The sequence below is a fragment of the Lepidothrix coronata genome, unplaced genomic scaffold (genome assembly GCF_001604755.1).
Source record: "Lepidothrix coronata isolate B3197 unplaced genomic scaffold, Lepidothrix_coronata-1.0 Scaffold57, whole genome shotgun sequence".
NCBI classification, from domain to species: domain Eukaryota; kingdom Metazoa; phylum Chordata; class Aves; order Passeriformes; family Pipridae; genus Lepidothrix; species Lepidothrix coronata.
The window spans coordinates 4,328,280-4,351,311 of NW_016690237.1; the positions used below are offsets into that span (position 1 = coordinate 4,328,280).

General features: G+C 39.4%; 1 protein-coding gene across 6 annotated transcripts in view; it reads left to right on the plus strand.

The window, feature by feature from the left end:
• Positions 1 to 5,498: 5,498 nt before the first annotated feature.
• Positions 5,499 to 23,032, plus strand: part of LOC108498233 (arylsulfatase D-like) — a 33,954-nt gene continuing 16,420 nt past the window's right edge. The window contains exons 1-13 of one of the 6 annotated variants that reach the window (XM_017816701.1): positions 5,499 to 5,598; positions 6,446 to 6,474; positions 7,269 to 7,339; positions 8,169 to 8,218; positions 8,762 to 8,899; positions 11,153 to 11,274; positions 13,093 to 13,215; positions 16,248 to 16,671; positions 17,421 to 17,557; positions 18,818 to 18,952; positions 19,602 to 19,764; positions 20,056 to 20,177; positions 20,792 to 21,468. In XM_017816701.1, the coding sequence (XP_017672190.1) occupies positions 8,193 to 8,218; positions 8,762 to 8,899; positions 11,153 to 11,274; positions 13,093 to 13,215; positions 16,248 to 16,671; positions 17,421 to 17,557; positions 18,818 to 18,952; positions 19,602 to 19,764; positions 20,056 to 20,177; positions 20,792 to 21,192 (1,791 nt within the window). In that variant the 5' untranslated portion in view covers positions 5,499 to 5,598; positions 6,446 to 6,474; positions 7,269 to 7,339; positions 8,169 to 8,192 and the 3' untranslated portion in view covers positions 21,193 to 21,468. Of the gene's footprint in view, positions 5,599 to 6,445; positions 6,475 to 7,128; positions 7,340 to 8,120; positions 8,219 to 8,761; positions 8,900 to 10,356; positions 10,500 to 11,152; positions 11,275 to 13,092; positions 13,216 to 16,247; positions 16,672 to 17,420; positions 17,558 to 18,817; positions 18,953 to 19,601; positions 19,765 to 20,055; positions 20,178 to 20,791; positions 21,469 to 23,032 lie in introns of those variants that run through there. The other 5 variants (XM_017816700.1, XM_017816703.1, XM_017816702.1 and 2 more) reach the window with 5 other exon arrangements.

Consider the following 23,032-nt stretch of genomic DNA (forward strand, 5'->3'; position numbering starts at 1 on the left):
GTCTGTCCCCACCGGAGGGCAGCAGCGCACACACTGAACCGCATCACCCGTTGCTTTCCATCTCTGCACAGAATAAGCTGCTTAAAAAAAAAGTCCTCTCCCCTTTAAACTGAATATATCGCTTCGGACACTTGAAGTGGAAATGAGAAAAACGAAATGAGAAAAATAGAAAGGAAAAGAGAAAAAGAAAGAAAAAGTTTCTGGAGCACCAGTGCCAATGAAGTCATCTTTTCTTCCTGATTCTCTAATTATTTATGAATTGACTCTATGATTAATTATGAATTAATTCTATGAATAATCATAGAATCATAGACTATCCTGAGTTGGAGGGGACCCAGGAGAATCATCAAAGTCCAACTTTGTAATAGCTTAATATCTTTCTTACATTGTGGTGCCCAAACTACACACAATATTCAAGGTGAGGCCACACCAGTGCAGAGCAGAGCAGGACAATTCCCTCCTCGACCAGCTGGTGATGCTTTGCCTGATGCCCCCCAGGACATGGTTGGCCCTCCTGGCTGCCAGGGCACTGCTGACTCATATTCCACTTGCCATCAACCAGGACCCCAAGGTCCCCTTCTGCAACATTGCTCTCCAGCCTCTCATTCCCTAGTCTATACACACAACCAGGGTTGCCCCGTCCCAGATGCAGAATCTGGCACTTGCTCATGTTAAACTTCATACAGTTTGTGATTTGCCACCCCTCTAATTAGCAGATAGCCAAAGCTGTCTCTAATGTCTTCCATTTGCTTTTGAGGGAAAAAACCACCCAAACAACAACAACAAAACAAACAAAAAAAACCCACCCCAAAACAGCCACAACAAAACTGCTTCCTTGAACTTCCTTTGGTTTGCCAAAGGAAAGAGAAATATTTCTGGTTTATTTCTCAGCATGCAGTATTTAGTTGAGAGGAAGAATTTGAAAGTGAGCACAGTGAACACAAACCTGAACAGAACTAGTAATTTTGAATAGCACAGAACTGGGTTTTACGTCCTAGACTCAATGTCAGAAAAACTGTGGGTTTTAACATTTGAAGAACTTTGGTCACTATTGTAGTATGGATCAGGCCCATCTTGTTATTAACTCTCATTTCTCTCTGTTTACATACCTGAGTCTACACACTTTCAACATATATGTAACTCACCCTGGTATGAGAAATTTTGATTTATAATTTATTCATCCGTATATTCCTAGCATGAATGGATTGTTCTGCAAACTGTGAGCAGCCAATTCCTCAGTCTGTAAGAACATCTGGGGTTGCCCCATCCCAGGTGCAGAATCCAGCACTTTCCCTTTTTGAACTTCATATGCTTGGTGATTGCCCAGTCCTGTAATTTGCCAAGGTGTCTCTGCAGGGCCTCCCTGCCTTTGAGGGAGTGAACACTCCTTCGAGTTTTGTGTCATCTGCAAACTTGCATGGTATCCTTTCCAGTCCTGCATCCAAGTCATTTATGAAGGTGTTGAAGAGCCAGGCAGAATGGTGACATTAGGCACCATTGTGGCTAAACACTGCCTTATTGTTCCATTTTCTTACCCTGCTGTTTATGAATGTTGGAGATCACACTGGCTTTCTTCAATCAGGACAAGATTCTTCTGATTTAATGAAGACATCTGCATCTGTGATGAGGATGCCTCCTTGTTTTGAGGTCCAGTACTATGGGGAGAAACAGGCATTTCTGTGTCAATTTTACTCTTAATAATGCAAATGATTCATGGGTGAGGTGAATCATACTGAAAAATATTTTTTTTTTCTCTCTGTGGCTACAAGACCCTCACATTAGCTCATCATACAATGTAGCTATCCAAATTTAGAATATGCAGATAATGGCATATAAAAACAAATGAAAGAGAATACTCTTTTATGGCATGATTTGTAACTTGGCATTAGGGGGATGAACAGATCTAAAGCAGCCTGGCCTAAAAGGACTTGAGGGTGCTGGTGGATTAGAAGCTCGATATAAGCTGGCAATGTGCACTCAGAGCCCAGAAAACCAATCATGTCCTGGGCTGCATCAAAAGCGGCATCACCAGCAGGTCCAGGGGGTGATTCTGCCCCTCTACTCTGCTCTGGTGAGACCCCACCTGGAGTACTGCATCCAGGTCTGGAGTCCCCAGCAGAGGAAGGACATTGGTCTGCTGTAGCGAGTCCAGAGGAGGGCTTCCAAGATGATGAGAGGGATGGAGCACCTCTCCTACAGGGACAGGCTGTACCAGCTGGTGTTACCCAGGTTGTTTTGTAAATCGTGAGCACTCTACTTGTGCAGTAATTTACATATGAAAATTAATTTATTTGAGTCTCTCAATTATTTTTAAATGCTGGACCAGCTCCACAGGTGCAATAGCTTCTCTCTTTTTCTTTCTCCCATTTTTGTTTTTATTTTATTTTATTAATTTATTTTTTCTCCTTCTGGACACAATCACAAAGCCCTGTCATGTCAGGTGTGCATGAATATTTATAGTATTGCTTTATCTTGACTTTCCAGACAAGGACTTTTTTTCTGCTTAGCAAGAAAGTTTAGGTTTCAAGTACAGCTTGCAGGTATCCTCAGCAGTGGCACTGGTGAGTTCTGCCTCTGTGCCTGTCTACTTGCACCTGCTATAGAAGGAAGCACCTTCTCACTCAATCCTGTTACAAAATCCTTTCACCTGACAAATTAAGACTTCAGCTGCATTCCACTCAGCTGAGCTGTCATGCATTTATTCAACCCACAGACTTGGATCTAACTTCAACTACTCACTCACCCTGCAACAAAAGCTTCCCTGGGGGCAGGCTCAGAGTAGTGCCTCTGCACAGGCAGTTAGGAGCCCTCTGGATGGGCTACCTGCTCCAGTGCTTGGCAAACATTTCAGAGAAGAATTTTTCATAATATCTAATCTAAACCTCCCCTGGCACAACTTGAGACCATTTCCTCTCATCATATCGCTTGATACTTGGTGGAAGAAACCAACCCCCACCTTGCTACAGCCTCCTGTAATGTAGTTGTAGAGAGTGATAAGCTCTCCCCTGAGCCTCCCCTTCTCCAGGCTAATCGACCCCAGCTTCCCCAGCAGCTCCTCATAAGACTTGTACTCCAGTCCCCTCACCAGCTTTGTTGCCTGTCTCTGGAGATGCTCCACCACCTCAATGTCTTTCTTGTCATGAGGGGCCCAAAACTGAACACAGGATTCAGGGTGAGGCCTCATCAGTGCTGCAGAAAAAAAACAGTTTCTCAGAGAAACCCCAAGGTTTCTCAAAGCACTCACATGGGGCTCTCTGGGACTCCCATGATCTCCCACAGCATGTATGTGTCACTGCCTTTCTATGCCTTTCTTGAGAAACACACACCAAGAATGTAATACAGAATATACCTTCCTCCAAATGTTAACTTCCTACTCTTCTGGAATTTTAGGCTATGCTTTTTTCCATTCCATATTAAAATCTAACTAAATATTTCACTTTTAACAGCTTCAATCCCAAGAGAATAAGAAGTGTGTGGGTCCTAGAAATTAAAGGCATCTGCATTCTTCTACCGGTAATATTCATATCGGACTGTTTTTCTTAAACTTAAAAAATACAAACTTACCTTTCAGAACATATTGAAAATGTTGCCATAAAAACAGCTTTCATAAATGCTTTTGTATGCTGTGTTCATTTGTTTGACCTGTTAGTACAATGACTAACAGTATGGTTTTGTATCACTAACCAATTTCAATCTAGCTTGAATACAGAGCCATTAAAATTCTCTCTGTACAGACACTAAAGATAGACTGGAATCTTCAAAGGATGTTTCATCTCATCCTAGAATAGCAGTATAGGACAGCTGGACTGCCCTCACTGTGACTGTCTTTCACTATTGATCATAAAGAGAGTCTGGATGATGCAAATCTGTACTACTTGGTCCAGGATGACAGGTAAGGCTCTGCAAGTGCTCCTGGGCGTCTGGGCCTTGAAGACCTGGTGTAAATCAGAGCTCCGGGAAATAACACAAAACCATCATTGTGTGATGACTTTTAGAAAGGTGGAGTGTGGATCAACTGTTCTCTGAAACAACAAATATAAGGTAGTAGTCGCTAGAGGGAGCCTCTTAATCATCATATCTTACATCAAACCATACTAACTTGGGCCTTCGGCTCTTAGTTATCGAAGCACTTTAATACAGTCACGGAGTGTTACTGCCTCAGTGTAAAGTACTCAGTGTAAAGAAAACAAGAGTAAAAAGACAGGACTATGCAAGGCTTCTGCAAAATTCGACATTCATTCCGCATTCTGAACAAATACAAACTTTCTAAAGATTTCCCCACAGAAAATCAGCAAAGTCAGTTCAGTGGATGGGAACAGAATTAGTTTTGCCAAGACGTTTTAAAGATGCCATCTTTAAGTGGCACTAGTGAGAAAGCATCCACCTTTCCCTCCTTCAAACACCAAAACGGGCACAACTTGTCACTTTGAGAGGAAAGTCCTTGGGCCACCAGCGCTACCCTCTCTTTTTTACCTTCATTACACTAGAGGTGTGCCCGGGTGGTAATTCCCAGATTTCCAGCCCAACTTCAACAAGCGCTAGTTAGAGCAGCAATCTGGTCCAGCTCTCTCTGTGTTGGAAGATGGCTGTCTACAAAATAACAGTGCAGTGTAACTGCAGACATGCTTTCAATTTTCTACTGTACTCTAAATTTAGTAAATAACATAGCAGTTATAGTTTGTGGTTCTCTGTTACAAGTTCTATAGAATTTGCAAGAAGTCCTGGAAAAAACACAACAAGAATATGGAAGCTGTGGAGATAGTCTCATTTGCAAGAGGACCTCTCTCATTTAGCAGAGTCCTGATGGAATTGACTGCAGTCTGAACAGAAAAAAACATAAGCACCTCAGAAGGTGTTTCTTTTTAGAAAATATACAGCAGTATAGGGCATCAGAAAACAAGAAATCCTATAGACTTTAATGAATCCCTGAAGTGCTAGTGGCACAATGAGGGGAGTGGGAATTAGAGAGGTACAGACTGGGATGCTGTAACACAGGTGGGGATAAGAAAGCAAGCACTGAGAGAAGAAAAATTGGACACATCACTTCTTCTGTGTGTGTTGTCTGTAACCACTTCAGCATGCAAATGTTAGGGTGGGAGGGAGCAGGGAGGGGATCACCTATGGTGCTGTAATTTGCCTCAGAGGTGATCCACTAGCAAACCAACCTGAGCATTGCAACTGGTAATGAACCATCAACTCGTAATAACATCACCCTTCTCTTTTAAGATATGAAAACACAGGAAATTCTGTCAATAAAGCAAGATTGCTGTTTAGTTCTGCCTCATGCTGTCCCAAAACACTCAGTACAGCAGAACTCAAACAAGAAAAATCAAAACAGCAAGCATTAGCCAGCATGTAACCTGAATTTGTCCCTTTAAGTGATGACAAGAAAACAGGCAGCACTCAGAAGTGAAGCTGAATGACTCATTTTCTGGAAAAGCAAATTCAAGTCTCTTACTGGCATTTCCTCCCCGCCCTAGAACTATTTCTTACTGCGTGTGCAGAGACAACCTTGCCACTGCTGCAAGCACTGAGGACTGCCATAAAGTGAAGAAATTAGCTCAATTTCTATTTCTACAGACAAAGAATTGCTGCTCTGTAAGTACAGCGATTTTCTCTGGTGGAAGTGAGGAAAAGTTATTTATAATGCCTTTTATGGGAGTGTCTCAGACTTGAAGCAGATCATTCTCATCCCTTGAGAAACTGGTGGTTGGGCAGAAAGCATTTTAGCTGCATTTGTGGTGTTCCCCAGCCCGACCTTCCCACACTGTATGAATGTCAGAGCTATGCAAACAGCAGTGGGACATGCAGCTTCAGGGACTTCAGGATAAGCTAGAACATCCAGCTGCTTGCAAGTTCTGGTATAACACGCTTTTCCTGTAGTGAACTGTAGGACGTGCAACTACGGCAGATTTCAGGACTGTCTCCAGAAACAGTTACTAGACGCTGTGCCATAGCAGCAGTCCTTGTGCTGAAAAAATTTTGAATGGTTTTAAGTCAACTGAAAACAAGCTCATGCACCAGTCTATCAACTGCCTGCTTTGAACATAACTTGACCAGGTACTGTATTCCTCCCTTACTATGTTGGAAAATGCACAGGAAAATTTTAATGGGTGTTTGGAAACATTTTTTCTTGCTCCTGCAGATAAAAATATCTCAAGGAAGTTTTTAAAATATCCTTTTTCCCTTTACAACAACATTATTCTCATAGAAACATACGTACAAAGTGAGAGCTGCAGACAATTTGTTATCATGAGTCTGACTTTTATCTATCCCAAGTCTTCAAAATACGAATTTTTCAAAGAAAGTTTCCCAGAGTGAACAGTACTGAATTGAGCGGTATTAACTGTATGACTTTTTGCTGAGTGTTGCCAAACTGATGCCGCAAATGGGTACTCTGTGTATCTGAGTACATCTAAAAATATGAATGTTTTCTCTTATGCAGACTGGCTTGACTTGGGATTTCAGTATCTTGTAAGTATTTTGATGAAAAGGTAAATACTTATTTGAATTTTATTGCTTTGAATCAATACAGGAAACAATAATTAAATATGAAAGATATGCAAGCTAAACTCCCCCCTTCTCCCGCCCTTCCCCCTCCCCATTCTGAGATTATTAAAATGGATGAAGAAGGGCATAAAATCTAAATTATTTTGGGGGAGGGATTAATGATGGGAAAGGGAGAAAAAAGTTTTGCTTTAACCCAAATTCAGTTCAGGTAAGAGAGAGGACTGTTTGCTTGCAGCACGGCTTCAGTGGCGCTTTGGCAAAAGTGGTTCCATAGAGGTCTCCAAAAATGCATCCTCTGAACTGTTTGCTGCTGCCCCAGCTGCCAGGGGCCAAGCAGGAAGCCGCACAGCTGTGTGTGCAGGGACCTGGGCTCCCTTTGATTGTTCAGAATGGGGAAAGCTGCTTTCACCGTCTGTCTTGCTCCCATCAGAGCTGCTAAAGTTTCTCTGCCTGGACTCCCGCCACCTTTCAGTAAGAAATGGCTTGACAGGGGTAATACCAGCCAGTGCAGTAACTGGTTTTGGTATTACCTGCTGTTTTACAGGCAGCTTCTAAGGAAGCTCAACCTTGAGCTCCAGGCTGTGCTTTAAATCAATGTCTCTCTAGTGTGAAGTGCAAGCAGTTAGTGACAACCAATTGCACAGTTAAATCTGATTATTTCCAACTCCCTTTTTATTTCAACTGCTTTGGAGGCACATAGTATTTAAATGTAAAAGATGGTTGAGGTATTCTCCAGCACTTTTCCTATATCTACTTAGGATGCAGCAAAGGCACAAACTCAAATGCAGGAAACTGAGTGTCTGTACATAGCAATGCTGTACCAGCACTGGTAAGTAAGTGTTTGGATGCCAATTTTCTAAGCATAGAAGTTTAAATTTTCCCTTCAAAGCTTGTAGTGTTGATGGATAAAATGTAAGGACTATAGATATTAACTAAGCTGCTTAATACCTCATTTCTGGAAAACAAAATATGAAACCAACATAATTTATAAAATTGAGATGCTTGGGACAGATCAGCTAGACATGGGATAAATTTGAAAGGAGTCTATTTTAAAGCTTCTGAACCAAGTTCACTTGGCCTTTATTTCAAAGCCTTTAAATAGTTTGTCTTGTCCTGGCACGGAAAGGAAAAGCCCCAGAGAAACCTGTGCATTCTCAGAGTAAAAAAACAAGAGGACAAAAAGTCTTCTAAGAAAATATTATTGGAAAAAGATTACTAGAATTTCTACAACTACAAATACCTCTTATAAACCTGAAAGTAAACTTGGCACATTATGTAAAGGAGCAGCAGGTTGCTACTTTCTCTATGATCACAGAAAAATAAATTACATTGATCGGATTTTAAAGAGCTCTTCTTTTCCTTTCTGAACACTAAATATTTTTCATACAGCTGAGTCATGTAAGAAAAGAGAATTATTTTGCTGTTTTAAGATAAACTTCTCTACACAAAAAGAAAAATTCCTCTAAGAAGTGAAGAAGTGATAGCAAGAAAAATAACATTAATGCCTTTACTCTTCTTCATTTAGGGTCTGATCTGAGGTGCACTGCAGTAAATAAAACAGAATGTTAGCAGGCTTTGATATTGCTGCTGGTGTTGGATTTTTATTGCAGTGACTACTAGGAAGATGTAAATATGACAAGGTACTCTTGGTTTTGCAGGATCTGAACACTCCAAATGCAGAAATGATTTGGCAACTAGCATCTTATTGGTAAGAAAAAAATCATGAGTTATTGTTATATCATACTTAGATCTCAGTGAAGCTTAATAATGATATAGTACTCTGTTATAAAAGAGTAGCATTGTTTATCCATAAAGTACACTAAAAATGTGGGGTTTGTTTGTTTATTTGTCTTGATATTAATTTTTGCAAAACCCAAAGGTACCAGTCTGGTCAAAAATGATGTCAGAGGAAGTTGATCCCATTCTCAGTTTCCCAGACCAACTTCTAATAAACATCCCAAGCCACTGAAGCACAATCACTTGTATGTCACGTGCTACATGTAAATTCCCACAAGAGACTGCTCACAGGAAACTTGGAAACAATCAGAAAAGGAGATTTTAAAGTTATGGACCTGACATTTTCCTTTTCATTACATCTGTTTGGGTCAATGATAAACATGTAGCACACCCTCTGTGTCTGGACAGAGTGGTCTGGTCTGCAGCCAAGCTTACACTGGAGGGTCTTTGGCCACGTGTGGGGGGCATGATGAATGGCCAGGTCATTGGCTTCTTTCCTTCTTCTGTGTTTCAGGTCACCCCTGATTTTTGGTCTGCTTCTGCAGCCACCAGTCACACAGCTTTCCATCATCACACGGCCAAACATTGTTCTATTGATGGCTGATGACCTCGGCATAGGGGATGTAGGTTGCTATGGGAATGATACTATCAGGTAAGGAAACTGAGTGTAAGGGTGAACAGAGCTGGTGTGATATTTAATGTAAATCTGAAATCTTCTGCCTAGGATTACCTCATAGCCTAGAGTGCATTCCCAGGGGCAGCTCTGCTACTGGAGCTGCTTTACTGTGGGAATATGTCAATTGTTCTTGTGTATCCCTTAATTGCCTGACATTGAGAAAGAGCTATACCCAAAGACAGAAATGTTGTCTCCTCTTTTAACATATTATTACCTCACTTTAACTTTATGTTGCCATAATGTTTCCCATTCTTACATCAAAGTACAGTTAAATCACTGCAATGAGCTATGTTACTAGGAAATACTTCTATTTTCAATCTCAAGGACACAGAATTTGCCTTCTTTTTCAAAATTGCGCCACAGTATTGCCTTCTGGCTTTTTACCAGCTTGTCGCTTCTTTGAACAAAATCAAATTTGCTGTGATCACTCCCCTCACCCAGCAAATTTCTCAGAATCTTACTTTAATCAGCTTCAGTTGGCAAGTTTCAGATAGGCAGCTGGCAAATGTAGGTAGCTGATGGGGCTCTGCAACGCTGGGCCTCCAAACCATCATCCCCATGGCATGGATTTTCTTTTCAAGAGCAGTGGGGTACATTTGGGATGTACTAGTGGAGTAACTAAGTATGTGGAGTCTATTAGCAGTTGTCTCTCCACAGTGCTGAGAATCCAGGAGTTCAAAGCAGCATTTTGGGAAGTGGTCCTTTCAGAAGCCATGTTTATCTAGCTGAGATGGCAGCTATGCTAAATGGTGGAACTGTACCAACTGCTCTTCCAAGTTACACTGCATGGTACCTCTGGTGAAAGGCTGTAGGCTGTAGAGAATAAGAAACCTTGTTGCAGATGTTGTTTCCTGGCAGTGTGTCTTTAAGGGAGGAATCCATAACAGTATCAGAACAAAGCAACAAAACATCCACGATCTTTTGAAACCCTACTGAGGATTTTGTCTACATGTGAACACCATTGAACTGCTAATTGCAAAAGCAAAATTTTGAAACTGAAGTTGAATCTAATTTAAAGCAGAAATAGGCATACCTTACATTGGAAAAGGAGATACTGTATTCTGAAATGTAAGATATTCTCTTGTCTGTAACTAGTGTGCTAGGCAAGCCTGGTTTTGCTTGTTGTCAGTTGTCTACAAAATACCCTTCTCTCATCTACACTTAATTCATGTTGCCACAAGAGATTGCCGCTACAGCGTGAAAACATGCAGGATTTCTTTCTATTTTTCTCCTTTTCCCTTCATTTCAAATATCAGGAGAAGCATTTTGTTTGCTTTCTTACCTGCACTGTAAGTCACGTAGCATCTTGTGTAGTCAAGCATTGTTACCCTGTGGCAACTAAATTACCATTACACTGTACGCTGATATGCTCCTCTTCAAAAAGCTGGTGTAGGAAATGCTGCTTTTTAAAAATCTGGTGCAGGAAATGCAGCTTTGGAGGGATGAAAGGTCTATGCATGTTTCATGCAAGTTACGGAGCTTCCTGAGGCAGAGAGAAAAAGCACAGGTCCAACAGAGAAACAGCTCTCCTCGTTCCCGTGGGATTGATTATCTGTTAATTCAGCCTCAACCCTGGGTAAGAAAAATATAATTTAAAAATATTTTGGAGAATGAAAAGGCTCCAGGGAGACTTTATAGCAGCCATCCAGTACCTAAAGTGGGCCCATAAGAAGCCTTGAGAGGAACTTTTTACAAGGAAATGCAGTGATAGGACAAGGGGGAATGGCTTTAAATTGAAAGAGGGTAAATTTAGATTAGACATTAAAAAGAAATTCTTTACTATGAGAGAGGTGAGGCATTGAAACATGTTGCCCAGAGAAGCTGTTGATCCCTGGAAGTGTTCAAGACCAGGCTGGATGGGGGTCTGAGCACCATGATCTAGTGGAAGGTGTCCCTGCTCATGGCAGATGGCTTGGAACTTGATTATTTTTAAGGTCCCTTCCATCCCAAACCATTCTATAGTTCTATGATTTCTACAAGACTCTTCATAGGACATGGGAAACAAGAAGGAATGGTTGGCTTGAATTAATCCAGATGCTGATGTTAATGTAAAAAGAAAAAAAAGAACTATTTCCCCATCACTTGAGAAAGTTAAAATAAATTTTAAAAAATTATGTCCTGACCATCTTCAAATAGAAGAAACTTCCCAAAATAAAGATAAGTATATAATTCTTTATTCCCTTGAAAAACCCTCTGAATGATATCTGATGGTGCTGGTTGCATTTTTAGGACCCCGAACATTGATCGCCTGGCAAAGGAAGGAGTGAAACTGACCCAACACATTGCTGCGGCTCCACTTTGCACCCCCAGCAGAGCAGCTTTCCTCACTGGCAGATATCCCCTCCGATCAGGTTTGCCTCGCAAAGCCAAGCAGCCTTTAAACATTGCTTTATTACTGTAGAGAACAATGTCATACAGTGGGCACAGAAAAATGTCGCTGGGTATCTGTCGAAAGGCCTTGGTCCTGTGGGGGAAGAAAGACGCGACACACACACTAGGATGAAGAGACACATTAGGATGAAGAGCCAGAGAGATGTCTGCCTGCTCAACGCAGCAGGCAGCTTTTTTTATTCAGTTCTCCCACCTCTACTTTCCCATACACAACACAAACATATTCTTACAACAACATCCAGGAATGCGGCACCTGCACTCAGCCACACAGCTCAAGGCTGTGTCCATGGGAACTATCTAGTTAGCTCCACTGCTCTCACAGAAAATGGCCCAACACTCTGCAACACTCCAAATCCTTCAAACTTCATTTGTGGGGCTGTGACCTCACCCCACAAAAAAAAAAAATGAGGGTGTGCAAATAGAAGGGGTGCCACAGACACATCATCCCTCACTGAGACCCACAAGACACCAGCCAGGCCTAGAACCTTGGAGGTGGCATCTATATTTATGGAGTACATCCAACTGATTGGGGGGAAAGCAGAGAAGAGAAAAAACAGCTCTGCAGAGCATCTTGGTCCCCCCAACTCACAATTTTGGTTGCCTTTTGGTGCTCTATTGTATAAATTGCAGCCAGAATGAAGTTAGAGCAAATCGTTACATTCAAAGAAGTCATTACACAAAACACGAATAACAATAATGACACATTTCTAAAGCACCAGTTATATTAATTTCTGTTGTGGGTGTCTCCTCATCATATGTCAGAAACAGCTCAGCCCTGCAGGGAGCAGAGTAGATCTGTGCAGATGTGTATCCATTCCCTCCAGTCGAGATGCAGAACGAGTCATGTATGGGAAAGCTTCTTTACGAATCTGTCAGAATTAATCCATCCTATGAAATAACAGTTTGACAGCTATATTATTTTTCCCAGTTGTGTTTTTGAAGAAAAAATACTATCCTGTCAAACTGCATCCCTGAGATGAAGAGGTATGAAAAACAAACAGCTCTACATGTTTCTAACAGCATCTCTCAAATGCTTGTTCTATTGCAAATTATCTTCAGAGCCTTCATTCCTGAGGCATTTCGAAGCCGATATGTCATCCTACATTTATCACAACAGCTCCCACTGAGACTGGTAGCTTGAAAATGCATGTGGGTTTGTACAAACCCTCTCCCTCTATAAAAGGACCAGAGATGTTCAACACTGCCAGGAGTGACTGAACTTCACACAACACTGTATGATGGGGTTATGCCAGTATAAAATGCTAAATAATGGGGTGTAAACCTGCAGGTGAAGAGAATACTGCAGTGCTAGGTAACTACTCTGTGGGTCTCAGAAACGGGATACCAGCCATGACACTGTGCAAGGAAATCTTGAGTTCCCAGGTAGCCTTATGTGAGCTGGAGTTTGAGGCTAATAGAGGGCCTAAGTCTCCTTATGCTCTTCCCTGCCCTCACAGTCATACTAAGTAAGTGCATTACATACAGCCTGGATGCCACTTTAACATATAAAAGTTCCTATACAACTGTGTCATTCCTGATGAAAAGAAATGAAATTAAATGAAATAAGATGTCTCAATATGACGTACAAAGAAGAACGGGTATCATAGAGAGGCTTAACTCTTGTTTAATTTTGTCCAGAGTCCTAGATTCATTTTCCCAAACAAACAGCATTAAGATGAACATTTAAGACTGTGATTTCAATGAAATCAGGAAACAACAAAGTGTGTTGGCTAAAAGTACTCTGCCTCTTACACTTACTCAGATTGCTTTATTTTTAGGGATGGATGCTATAAACAATTACCGTGTTATTTTTTGGAATGCTGGCTCAGGAGGCCTTCCTCCAAATGAAACCACTTTTGCCAAAATACTACAGAAGCAAGGCTACAGCACAGGACTGATAGGTATGGAGACACTCCTAAAAATGTTCTAGAACGTGTTTCACCTGCACATCTTACTCGAACCAGTTGTTTTAGTTAGTAATTGCTAATACTTCAGTTGGAATATTTTTATTTCCCAGTTTAAGAATATTACGTAAGAAGAAATCCTGACCAGATAGTATCTTTCTTAAAAGAACAAGCATCTGATAAAGCAGAAAAATTTTACTGGTTGTCAAAATATATAATGAAAAATATGTTAATAATTCCTGAATATTATTATACCAGGTACAAGATGCTTATTTGATGCTATTTCATTAAAAAAAAGGCAAAAATATGAGTGCCATTTAAATATGCATGATGATGTTTTACCCAGTTCAGAGTAGATTCATGGCAAAAGGAAACAGCTGCTACTTAAACCAGTAGAGACAACTTATAGTATCACAGGATTTGGCCTTTTAAAACCAGAAACAAAGTGATTATTTTCTTCTTCAACACAACATGACACTAAGTTCACCACGATTTCAGTACAGCCTGTAAAACATTGCTTTCTTCAGCATTGACGTGAATTTTATTCATATATTGTAGTTCTATCTTTTTAATAGTTGTAACCTTTAGTCATGATCTAGTTTCAAATAATTATTTATCTTAGATATGTCACATAATTCCACAGGCTGATAAAGCACAAACATTCCTGAGCTGAATTTTCAGCCAATTGTCCTACTTCATCTGAGCATCTAAAATGTCAAAACCCAAAATCTACATCTGACACTTAAAAATATTGGCTGTACAAACCAACTGAATGTATTAATAAAAGTTCCTGTAAAAATAGATTTATATTCATTCAACAGAATAAATCTAAACCACACAGGACAAAACTAAAAGAAGCCTTCCATGCCATTTAAATTCTACATTACTAAAGCTCCGTCTCCTGTTAGTTTTGCAGCAATATTATTTTAGTTGTTTTAACCAGCTCATAAAACAGCCCGTGCATGCTTCAGCTTGGTTTCAGCATGTAATCACTAAAAAAACAATCGGATTTCTCTCCACTCTCCCAAGGGAATTGCCCTGCAGGGAGACTCTGCTGCATACTTCCCAGAAGCAAAATGAACTAGCATTTTCCCTGTGGGCATCTCAGCTAAAATCACACTATGGACACCAAAAGCATCACTTAGTTTAACTGGATTGACAGATCCTGATTAATTGCACCGTAGGGGATGGTGGGAAGCATCAGCTGTAAGTGACACACAAAAATCCACAAGAATTTTACATTCAAGTCATGAAGCAAAAAAATCTTAACATCTGTGCATGTCACCACAGCTGAATGAGCACTAAGTAGTCACACCTGAATGGTTTGTGATTGTTTTGCCCTGAGCACAACTAGTTTAATTGCAAATTAAATCCTATTAATAATCTGCAGCTTAAGGTGATAATGAGACTTTTTGTTGGGAAATGCTTTGAAGATATTTTGTAGTCAAAAAGCCAATGTTGCATAACGTATGCCCTCAGAGATTAATTTATCTTAATTATACACTTAGTTTATCTTCTGGAGATTTGAGTCTTTTCTAGCATGTCAGAAGTCTTTATTGACCTTGGCTGGAGATTTAGGTGTTGGAGTGCATTTGGATTTCAAGGATACTTTAGCTGCACCTGTATTCATGACCAATGCATCTACATATTGATTACAAATCTGTTTCGTTCTATAGCTGGCTCTAAATATGTCAAGAAGTAAACTCAGTAGAGATTTTAGCTGAAAGGAATTCATCCACTTAAAATGGAATTCCATTCTTTCTTTATATTTATATCTAAAGAGCAGCATTTTTTTTCCTTCTGAAGTGTTTTTTTCTGCTCCTATTGTGATGCACAGCAATTCTATTGAAACCTACTTAGAGTTCACTGCCAGTATATGTATTGGTAATATCCTAAACAAATGGTTTACTATAACATCCTCTTCTAAGTGCAAAATTCCTGACTCCACAATATGAACTAGTTGCAAATTATTCTTCGAATTCATTTTGGTCTGTAGATCTAGTACCCAAGATCTGCATTACATTAGAGATCATAAAATGCACTTAAACTACATCTCTGTGATGAGAGGTAGATTTTGTTCATTTGATTCAGATATTCACAAACTTCAGTGTTTGAGCCAAATGAGCCTGCTGGCAATGTCCTCATATAGGTGCCTAACCAGTCTGTTTGAATAGGCTGGAGGGGAAGAAAAAGCATGGTTTTGATGTGCCATTCATCATAATAGTTTGTATGTTCATAATAAAGAAAAAATTGCATTGCAAAAGGTCAAGAGATGTTCCTCCTGATAAATGAAGATTTCAACATTTAAAAGAAGGAGGCTTTAACTTTTTAAAATTTGACTAAATACAAATAGCAAAAAATATTTATAAAACTAAGTCTTTTATTCTCATTCAGTATATGGAGATACAATGATCAGCAAAGTTACTTACATATGTACAGTTTCATGAGAAGTCCTGATCTCCTGAACTCAAGTTTTTCAGGATCTGGTGGTTTATCTGGCAAACAGACAGCTGAGCTGCCAGTTATTTGACTACTCTCCATAGCCTCCCTTATCAGTCTGGCACCAACAATGAGTGTTGCCACAGTCCTGACATAAAGCTCTTCAAAACTTTTCAGAAACAAGTCTGCATAGCACCTTGAAGGTAAAGAGACAACAGAACAGTGTTATTTTGTCCTGTGCTTTAAAAAGGACAGCTTCCTCCTACTTTACCTGATAGGTCTCCAGAAAAGCCATATATTTTTGCTCAGTTCTGAATTTTTCTCCATTTCTAGTTCCCTTTATAATCCATTTTTTTATATTTGATAAAAGCTTAAGGGCACGAATATGTGTGCAGAGCACCAATAACTTTGTTGGTAGAGGTTTGGTTTCATCAAACCCATTATATCACTATATACTCAGTATATTTCTGTGTAGGATGAAGAAGTCATCACCAGCAGAATGAAACCAACCATTTTGGAGAAATATTTTGTATGAGGAAAATGGTTTTTTATATATTTTCTCTTTACGTTGTAAAAATCTACATTTTCAGGGAAGTGGCATCAAGGTGTTAACTGTGAATCCCGCAATGACCATTGCCATCACCCTTTAAATCATGGATTTGACTATTTTTATGGGATGCCTTTTACGCTAATAAGTGACTGCCAACCAACGGAAACACCGGAGATGGACAGAGCCTTTAGGAGAAAACTCTGGCTTTCTACTCAAATGATTGGCCTCATTGCACTCACTGCTGCCCTGGGAAGACTGACCGGCTTGATTCCAGTCCACTGGAAAACACTGACCTGCCTTGCTGGGTTTAGTCTCCTGTTCTTTGTATCCTGGTTCTCAAGTTATGGGTTTGTTCGCTACTGGAACTGCATTATGATGAGAAACCATGAAGTTACTGAGCAGCCAATGGTGACAGACAGAACTACATCCCTTATCTTGAGAGAGTCCATTTCATTTATTGAAAGGTAAAGTGGTTTTTCTTTGATCACAAATTTTCTTGAACTTCTTGCAACTTTTAAACAGCACTTTGCCATGTGAGTGTTTTATAATTTATAATTATATAATTACAATCATAATATCATATAGGATTGTAAGTATTATTAAGCTTATTAATTTTAAATAATATCAATATTTATGTGGTATCATTAAACCAAAAAATTAGCTGCTGCTTAAGGATGTCCCGTATTCCTTGCTTCACTAAAGCTAATAACATTTCCAAATTTCCATGTGTTGGACTGAATATTTCTGGAGCATATTTGGGAAATATGTATATCTATCAATGAGACCAACATTGCAGCTTTAAGGAATAGCAGCTAATTCAGAAATGCATGTGTGGGCCAGAGAAGGAAAAGCAGAGCTGTGGTGTAGCCTTATCATACAGTCTGGTACGCGGGCAGCAGCTGGCAGGAGATGAACCTGCTGCCTTCACTTCAGTAGCACAGTTGGGGTTTGCAATAGGAGAAAGTGGACCTTCAATCCAGAAGTTTTCTATCTATGATTCAGAGGAAAAAAGGGGGTCATTTTATACAGGCCAAACATTATTTGATCAGACAAATCCTAATCACTGGGTTATAATATCTTACAAACTATGATGTCTCTGAAGAGATTGTTGAAATATCTGTACATAAATAATACCATTTTTCATTACACCTGACCTCTGTATGCATTGAGAACCTTCCTCCCTAATAACAAAATGTTGATTTCTGTTCCTTAGAAATAAGCACAAGCCACTCCTCCTCTTTCTTTCCTTTTTACATTCCCACACCCCTCTCCTCACCACAGAGAAGTTCCTTCAGAGGAGCAGACATGGTTTATATGGAGACAATGTAGAGGAGATGGACTGGATCGTGGGTAAGCCACCATAGCAAATAAAAATGTCTCCAACTATCTAATACCTAGGTCTAAATATGTAATAAAACACAGTTGTTATGAAAAGGACAAGGAAGATAATTAAAAACAAGTAGGAAAACGTCCTAAGCTTTTTATGAACATCTGTTAATTTGTATGAGTACTGTTGGCTTATAGCATTGGCTTTTTACTTTCTCCGGTCTTGGACAAAATGAGTCTTTCTGGTCATTCATTTTTTTTTGGTCAAGTGTTTACCAGTTTTAACCATGTCCCCTTAGCTCCTATCAAGGAGCCCTCCTGATCTTCTTATTAAATATTGAGAATTATTTCATATTCTTTGATTTATAGAGATCGGGTAATTTCAGCTTCTTATGGTCATTTCGAAGTAGGTGATCAGAATGTGATAAAACTGATAAGCAAATTAATTCCAGATATAAACCAGCAGGCTATTTATTTCTGACTGATGCATTAAGCAGCATAATAAATATTTTTCAGCCCCATTCATAATTCCAGAAGTGTTCATAAATTTTAATTGATATGCCCCCCAAATTAGATTCATGTTATTCTTCAGCCTGTTTTTTTGGAGGGAAAGAGGAGTTATTTATCATTCAGTCATGATGGAGGAAAAGGATCCATATTGGCAAAAGGAATAAGAGTTAGGTACATATACAGAAATTGGTTTCAAACCTACCTGTCAAACACTTACACACCATGAATATAATCAAGAAATTAAAAAACATAAGAAACAGTTCAAGAATTACTTGTAAATGAAAAGGAAATTTATCATTAATGCATATTATATCCATCCAGTAATGTAATCCACATCCTAACTGTGGTCTAGACAACATAAAGTAAGGGTACATGACATTTTTTACACGTTTCTCATGACAGCCACCACTGATGCAGAATCTAACTTTTTGGGGCCTTGAATCACATTTTCTTTCCATATTTTTACAGTACGTGGCACTTTTGCCCTCTACAATACAGCCTGTGACTGTGGTTGTTGCACTCTGTTAAAATACAAATAATAAAGGGATTACAGCACATCACAAATTTTCTATGCTTTTAATAAGCAATAATATTAATATTAGTGAAATAATAACTAAAAATCTTAATCTTAAAAAAACTCTTCTTTTAAACAATGGGCAGCCCTACATGGATAAGAAATTACATTGATGAATGTTGACAAGTCAGAGGCTAAAATTTATGTAGTGTAAGCTATATTTTTTTCTTTTTAATACATACATATTCTTGTGTTTACAGGCCAGGTTCTGGATGCTATTGATAAGGAAGGTTTGAAAGATACTACACTAGTTTACTTTGCCTCTGATCATGGTGGATGGCTGGAAAGACAAGAAGACAAAAGGCAGCTGGGTGGCTGGAATGGAATATACAAAGGTAAGAGCTGTCAGGACAGTGACAACCCAGCATCAACTAGTAAAGTATTTTGGACACCCCTAAGGTGTAGATAAGACTGTATGCTTAAGGAGTGACAGTATTTTATCATTGAGAAGCAAATTTGTCTCTTTTTAATTAGGCATTTAAAAATGAAGTAAATGCTAACGTGGGCATATGTTCTTTATAAGCATGAATTCTCAAACTGTAATTTCCTCATGAGGCAACTAACCACAAGTTAATTTTTATTAATATTGTATAACTTCTCACTTAATACTACTTTCATCTTACATCTGAATCCTTGCTTTCACAACAAGTATGTTATAAGACTGTAGAAGAAAGATGAGAACTAGACTAGGAAATCATTTTATGCCTGAAAATTTTATCCACACTGAGTGCTGATGGTGCAATGTGTTTGTAGAACAATAGAGGGTAGTAAAAAAAAATAAAAAAGAAGGTCATTCAGGGGTCGGGCTGATCTAGTGAACACACTTTCATTGATGCTGAGGAGAAGGAGATTGGCAGTAAAAACAAAAGAGTAAAGAAGGCTCACGAAATCAACATTAGCTTATAATACAGTAACATTTGTCTAAAATTTCTCTATTTTAAATGAAATTTATTTTAAATCTTTTTTTTTTTTTTTTAATGAAAGGTGGAAAAGCTATGGGAGGCTGGGAAGGAGGAATTCGTGTTCCAGGGATATTTAGATGGCCAGGAGTGTTACCTCCAGGAACAGTTATTGATGAACCTACAAGCCTTATGGATATTTATCCTACAGTAGTTCATCTGGCTGGAGGGGCAGTGCCTCAGGACAGGTACAAACACAAGTACCTTTATTACTCCTTCTTTCCCAAAATAATGGAAAATAAAGTTTGGAAACACATTCTAAGAGTCTGATGTTTTCTTTTTCAGTCCTGCTCCTTTTCTAGGCACATCTGTGTTAGCACAGCTTCGTCATCTCTTCTCTACATTTGAAATTGAGCCTCTACCCAATATCTTCTACAAACCTCTTTCTCATTCAAAGTTGCCAGTTCCAGCAAGAGGTTTGCAGAAGGAATGCAGTCCTGTTTAGAGATCAGTCTGATGATCTCTGTTTTTTCTGTTAGGATAATTGATGGCCGGGATCTGATGCCTCTACTGCGAGGAACGGTTGCGCGCTCAGAGCACGAGTTCCTGTTCCACTACTGTGGCATTCATTTACATGCTGTGAGGTGGCACCAGAAAGACAGTGAGTATACAGCCTCTCTCCAAAAAATTAGGTCCAGTCTACAGAAGGACACACTGGCCTAACACATATTTTTTTCTGGGATTGCAGCTTTCCATGTAATTCCAGGTGTTAAAGAACTTACTAGCATTGCCTGTATTGTACAGGACAAAGAGGTTTTTTGTGGCTTCAAGGCACATGGGGTGCCATGCAGGCTACTGGAGCTTAGGATAGGTCTCACCCACATCTCCACCTGAAAGCAATGCCTGAGGAGTCAGTACCCTCCTTGTCTCATAGAGAAGTCCTTGTCTCAGCCCTTTGTCTGTAGTCCCACTACCTTAAAAGAGAAGCAAGCCATGGAATCCCAAAATCTTTTTTTCATGTTTTCATAAAAAACAAAGTGACTGATAGCTTGTACTTGCTGAAAACTTTGGAAAAATTTCAAAATATCAGAAATCATTTTACATTATTGGTTTAATTCTGTGACACCTAATTTTAGATGAAATTAAAATACTATATCAACTAATAAGTGTAGAGCTGAAGTGCAAACAGAAATGAACTCTAGAAAAATATTCACTCTTCCCTGTGATAACTGCCAGTACCCTGCAAGCCTTCTGTGATTCTTTCTTTCCTGCCAGGTGGAGCCATTTGGAAGGCTCACTATGTGACCCCTATCTTCAGTCCTCCCGGAGCTGGGGCTTGTTATGCTAGAGGATTTTGCCCATGTTTTGGGGAAGGCGTGACCCACCACGACCCTCCATTGCTGTTTGATCTCTCACGAGACCCTTCGGAAGCCAAACCTCTCTCAGCTGACACTGAGCCCCTCTTTGACACTGTCATAAGGAAGATTGGAAGAGCCATCGAAGAGCATCGCAGGACACTGACTCCAGTCCCAGAGCAGCTCTCTGTGTACAACGTGGTGTGGAAGCCATGGCTGCAGCCGTGCTGTGGGACATTCCCATTCTGCTGGTGTGATAAGGAAAGTGAACTTGCTGACCTAAAAAGGATAGAAACAGATACTTCCTCAGAAATGTATTAGATTAAGAGTGTTTCCTTTGGGGGTGTGGATCAGTGGGTCATTTGTTTCTCTAAATGCAGCCTTTACCAAATACTGTGCCACTCACTGGAACAATTCTTATATAAAGGTGGCTATAGCCTGGACTCTCTCAGGGAGGGATTAAGACAGAATGCTCTGAAGACTGTGTTTTAACTTGCATCTGCTGACAACTGAATGAATAGTTCAAATGCACTGAAGCAGGTCAAGATTAGATCTGTACAAGTAATGATATAACATGTTTTGATGATTACGAATGTAGACTCAGAAGCTTTGTTTTGGGTTTTTTGTGCTGAATTTCTAAGTGATTTCCGGACTGAGGTCTTCCTCAATTTTGTTATCCTTACTGGTGATGCATAAGGTGCCCCTATAATAAATTTTTGCAGACTATTGCTTCCAAAATAATTAAAAAATAATTTTGCCCAGAAACACTACAAGCTGGGTAGCAGCTGTCTGCACTCTCTGAGAAGGATGGGACTTCTCTGATTGGAGTCAGCCTCTTTTGATGGAGAACACAAAAGGGAAAGGACTTTTCCTTTCCAAAGCTCCCATCCCACCCAGCTCCCTAAGCAGCACTGGCAAGGGCATTTTGGCATTGATGGCCACAGAAGTGCCACACTGGTAATGAGTTATTTGGACACATGACTCCACAGGTTACCCTGCCGCCCTTATCTCAGTCATAACTCATTGCTGCTGATAAGTAGCTGCTTAACTTCCTCTATTGTTAGAAATGTCTGCTTTTTTTCTCATTTGAGTGTATTCAGTTTAACTGTTTCTTTCTTGGATAGATTTAAAGGTCTTTTCATATTCAATATGAAGTCTTTTCTTTACCTGAAATGACTGCAATCAGATTTGCATTTTTTATATTCTCAAGTCATTCCAAGATCTCACTTCCATTCTCAAGCCAGTTTAGTCTCTGGGGTTTTACATCCTTTCAATTTTTAAACACCTTTAAAAATATGAGTGTTCATATGATTGAACCAGTTTTCTTGCACAGAAAAACTTCATAGCACTGTAGAACATCCATTTGGAGCTAGAGGGTACCAGAAAACATCTGAGCTAGGATTTGTCTTGGACACTGGTGTTTGTATATGAAAGCAGAGTCATCAGACCCTGCTGATATCCAAAGTGCCATGTGATCAGCAAACATTTAGAGTTACATAACATGGACATTACATGTGGAACAATCATGGGCAATAATGAAGGCTGCCTTGACAAAATCATAATTGGAAACATCCTAACTGTCAAATACTAATCAGCCTGTTCACGTTTCTTTTTTTCTACCCAATGAATGCACTACTATTTCAGTGCAAATCATTTGTTAAGACTGATCTTTACTGCTTAGTCACAATACAGTCTTCATCTAGGTGATTACGCTGGTCATAGCCTAAGATGATGTAGATAGTGTTCAAGATGAATTTCAAGAGCGTCTTACAAACCCCCTAAAAGCTAAATTTGGATACTTAAAATGTTTTCAAACACTGTAAAAAACAACATTTTAGCATGAAAATATAATTATCTCTTCTCATTCAAATTAGTCATAAAATATTTGTCTGTTTTACTGAAAAGGAGATCTGTGAAGCAGAAGAAGAGAAGAAGGAAAAGAATTCTTCCTTTTTCTTTTTTTAATTTATATTTGATCTTCTTTTTTTTTGCTTTAGAATAATAGGAGTATTTTAAGCTGACTTTGAACTCTCCTGAACACACATTGGTCAAGTGCTCCATCTTGATTTCAGCATGTAATCACCAACTAAAATCACATAGATTTCAGTATTTCAAGCTAAGTGTTCTTCTGTGGACACTGTGATGCAACACTGAGAATCTG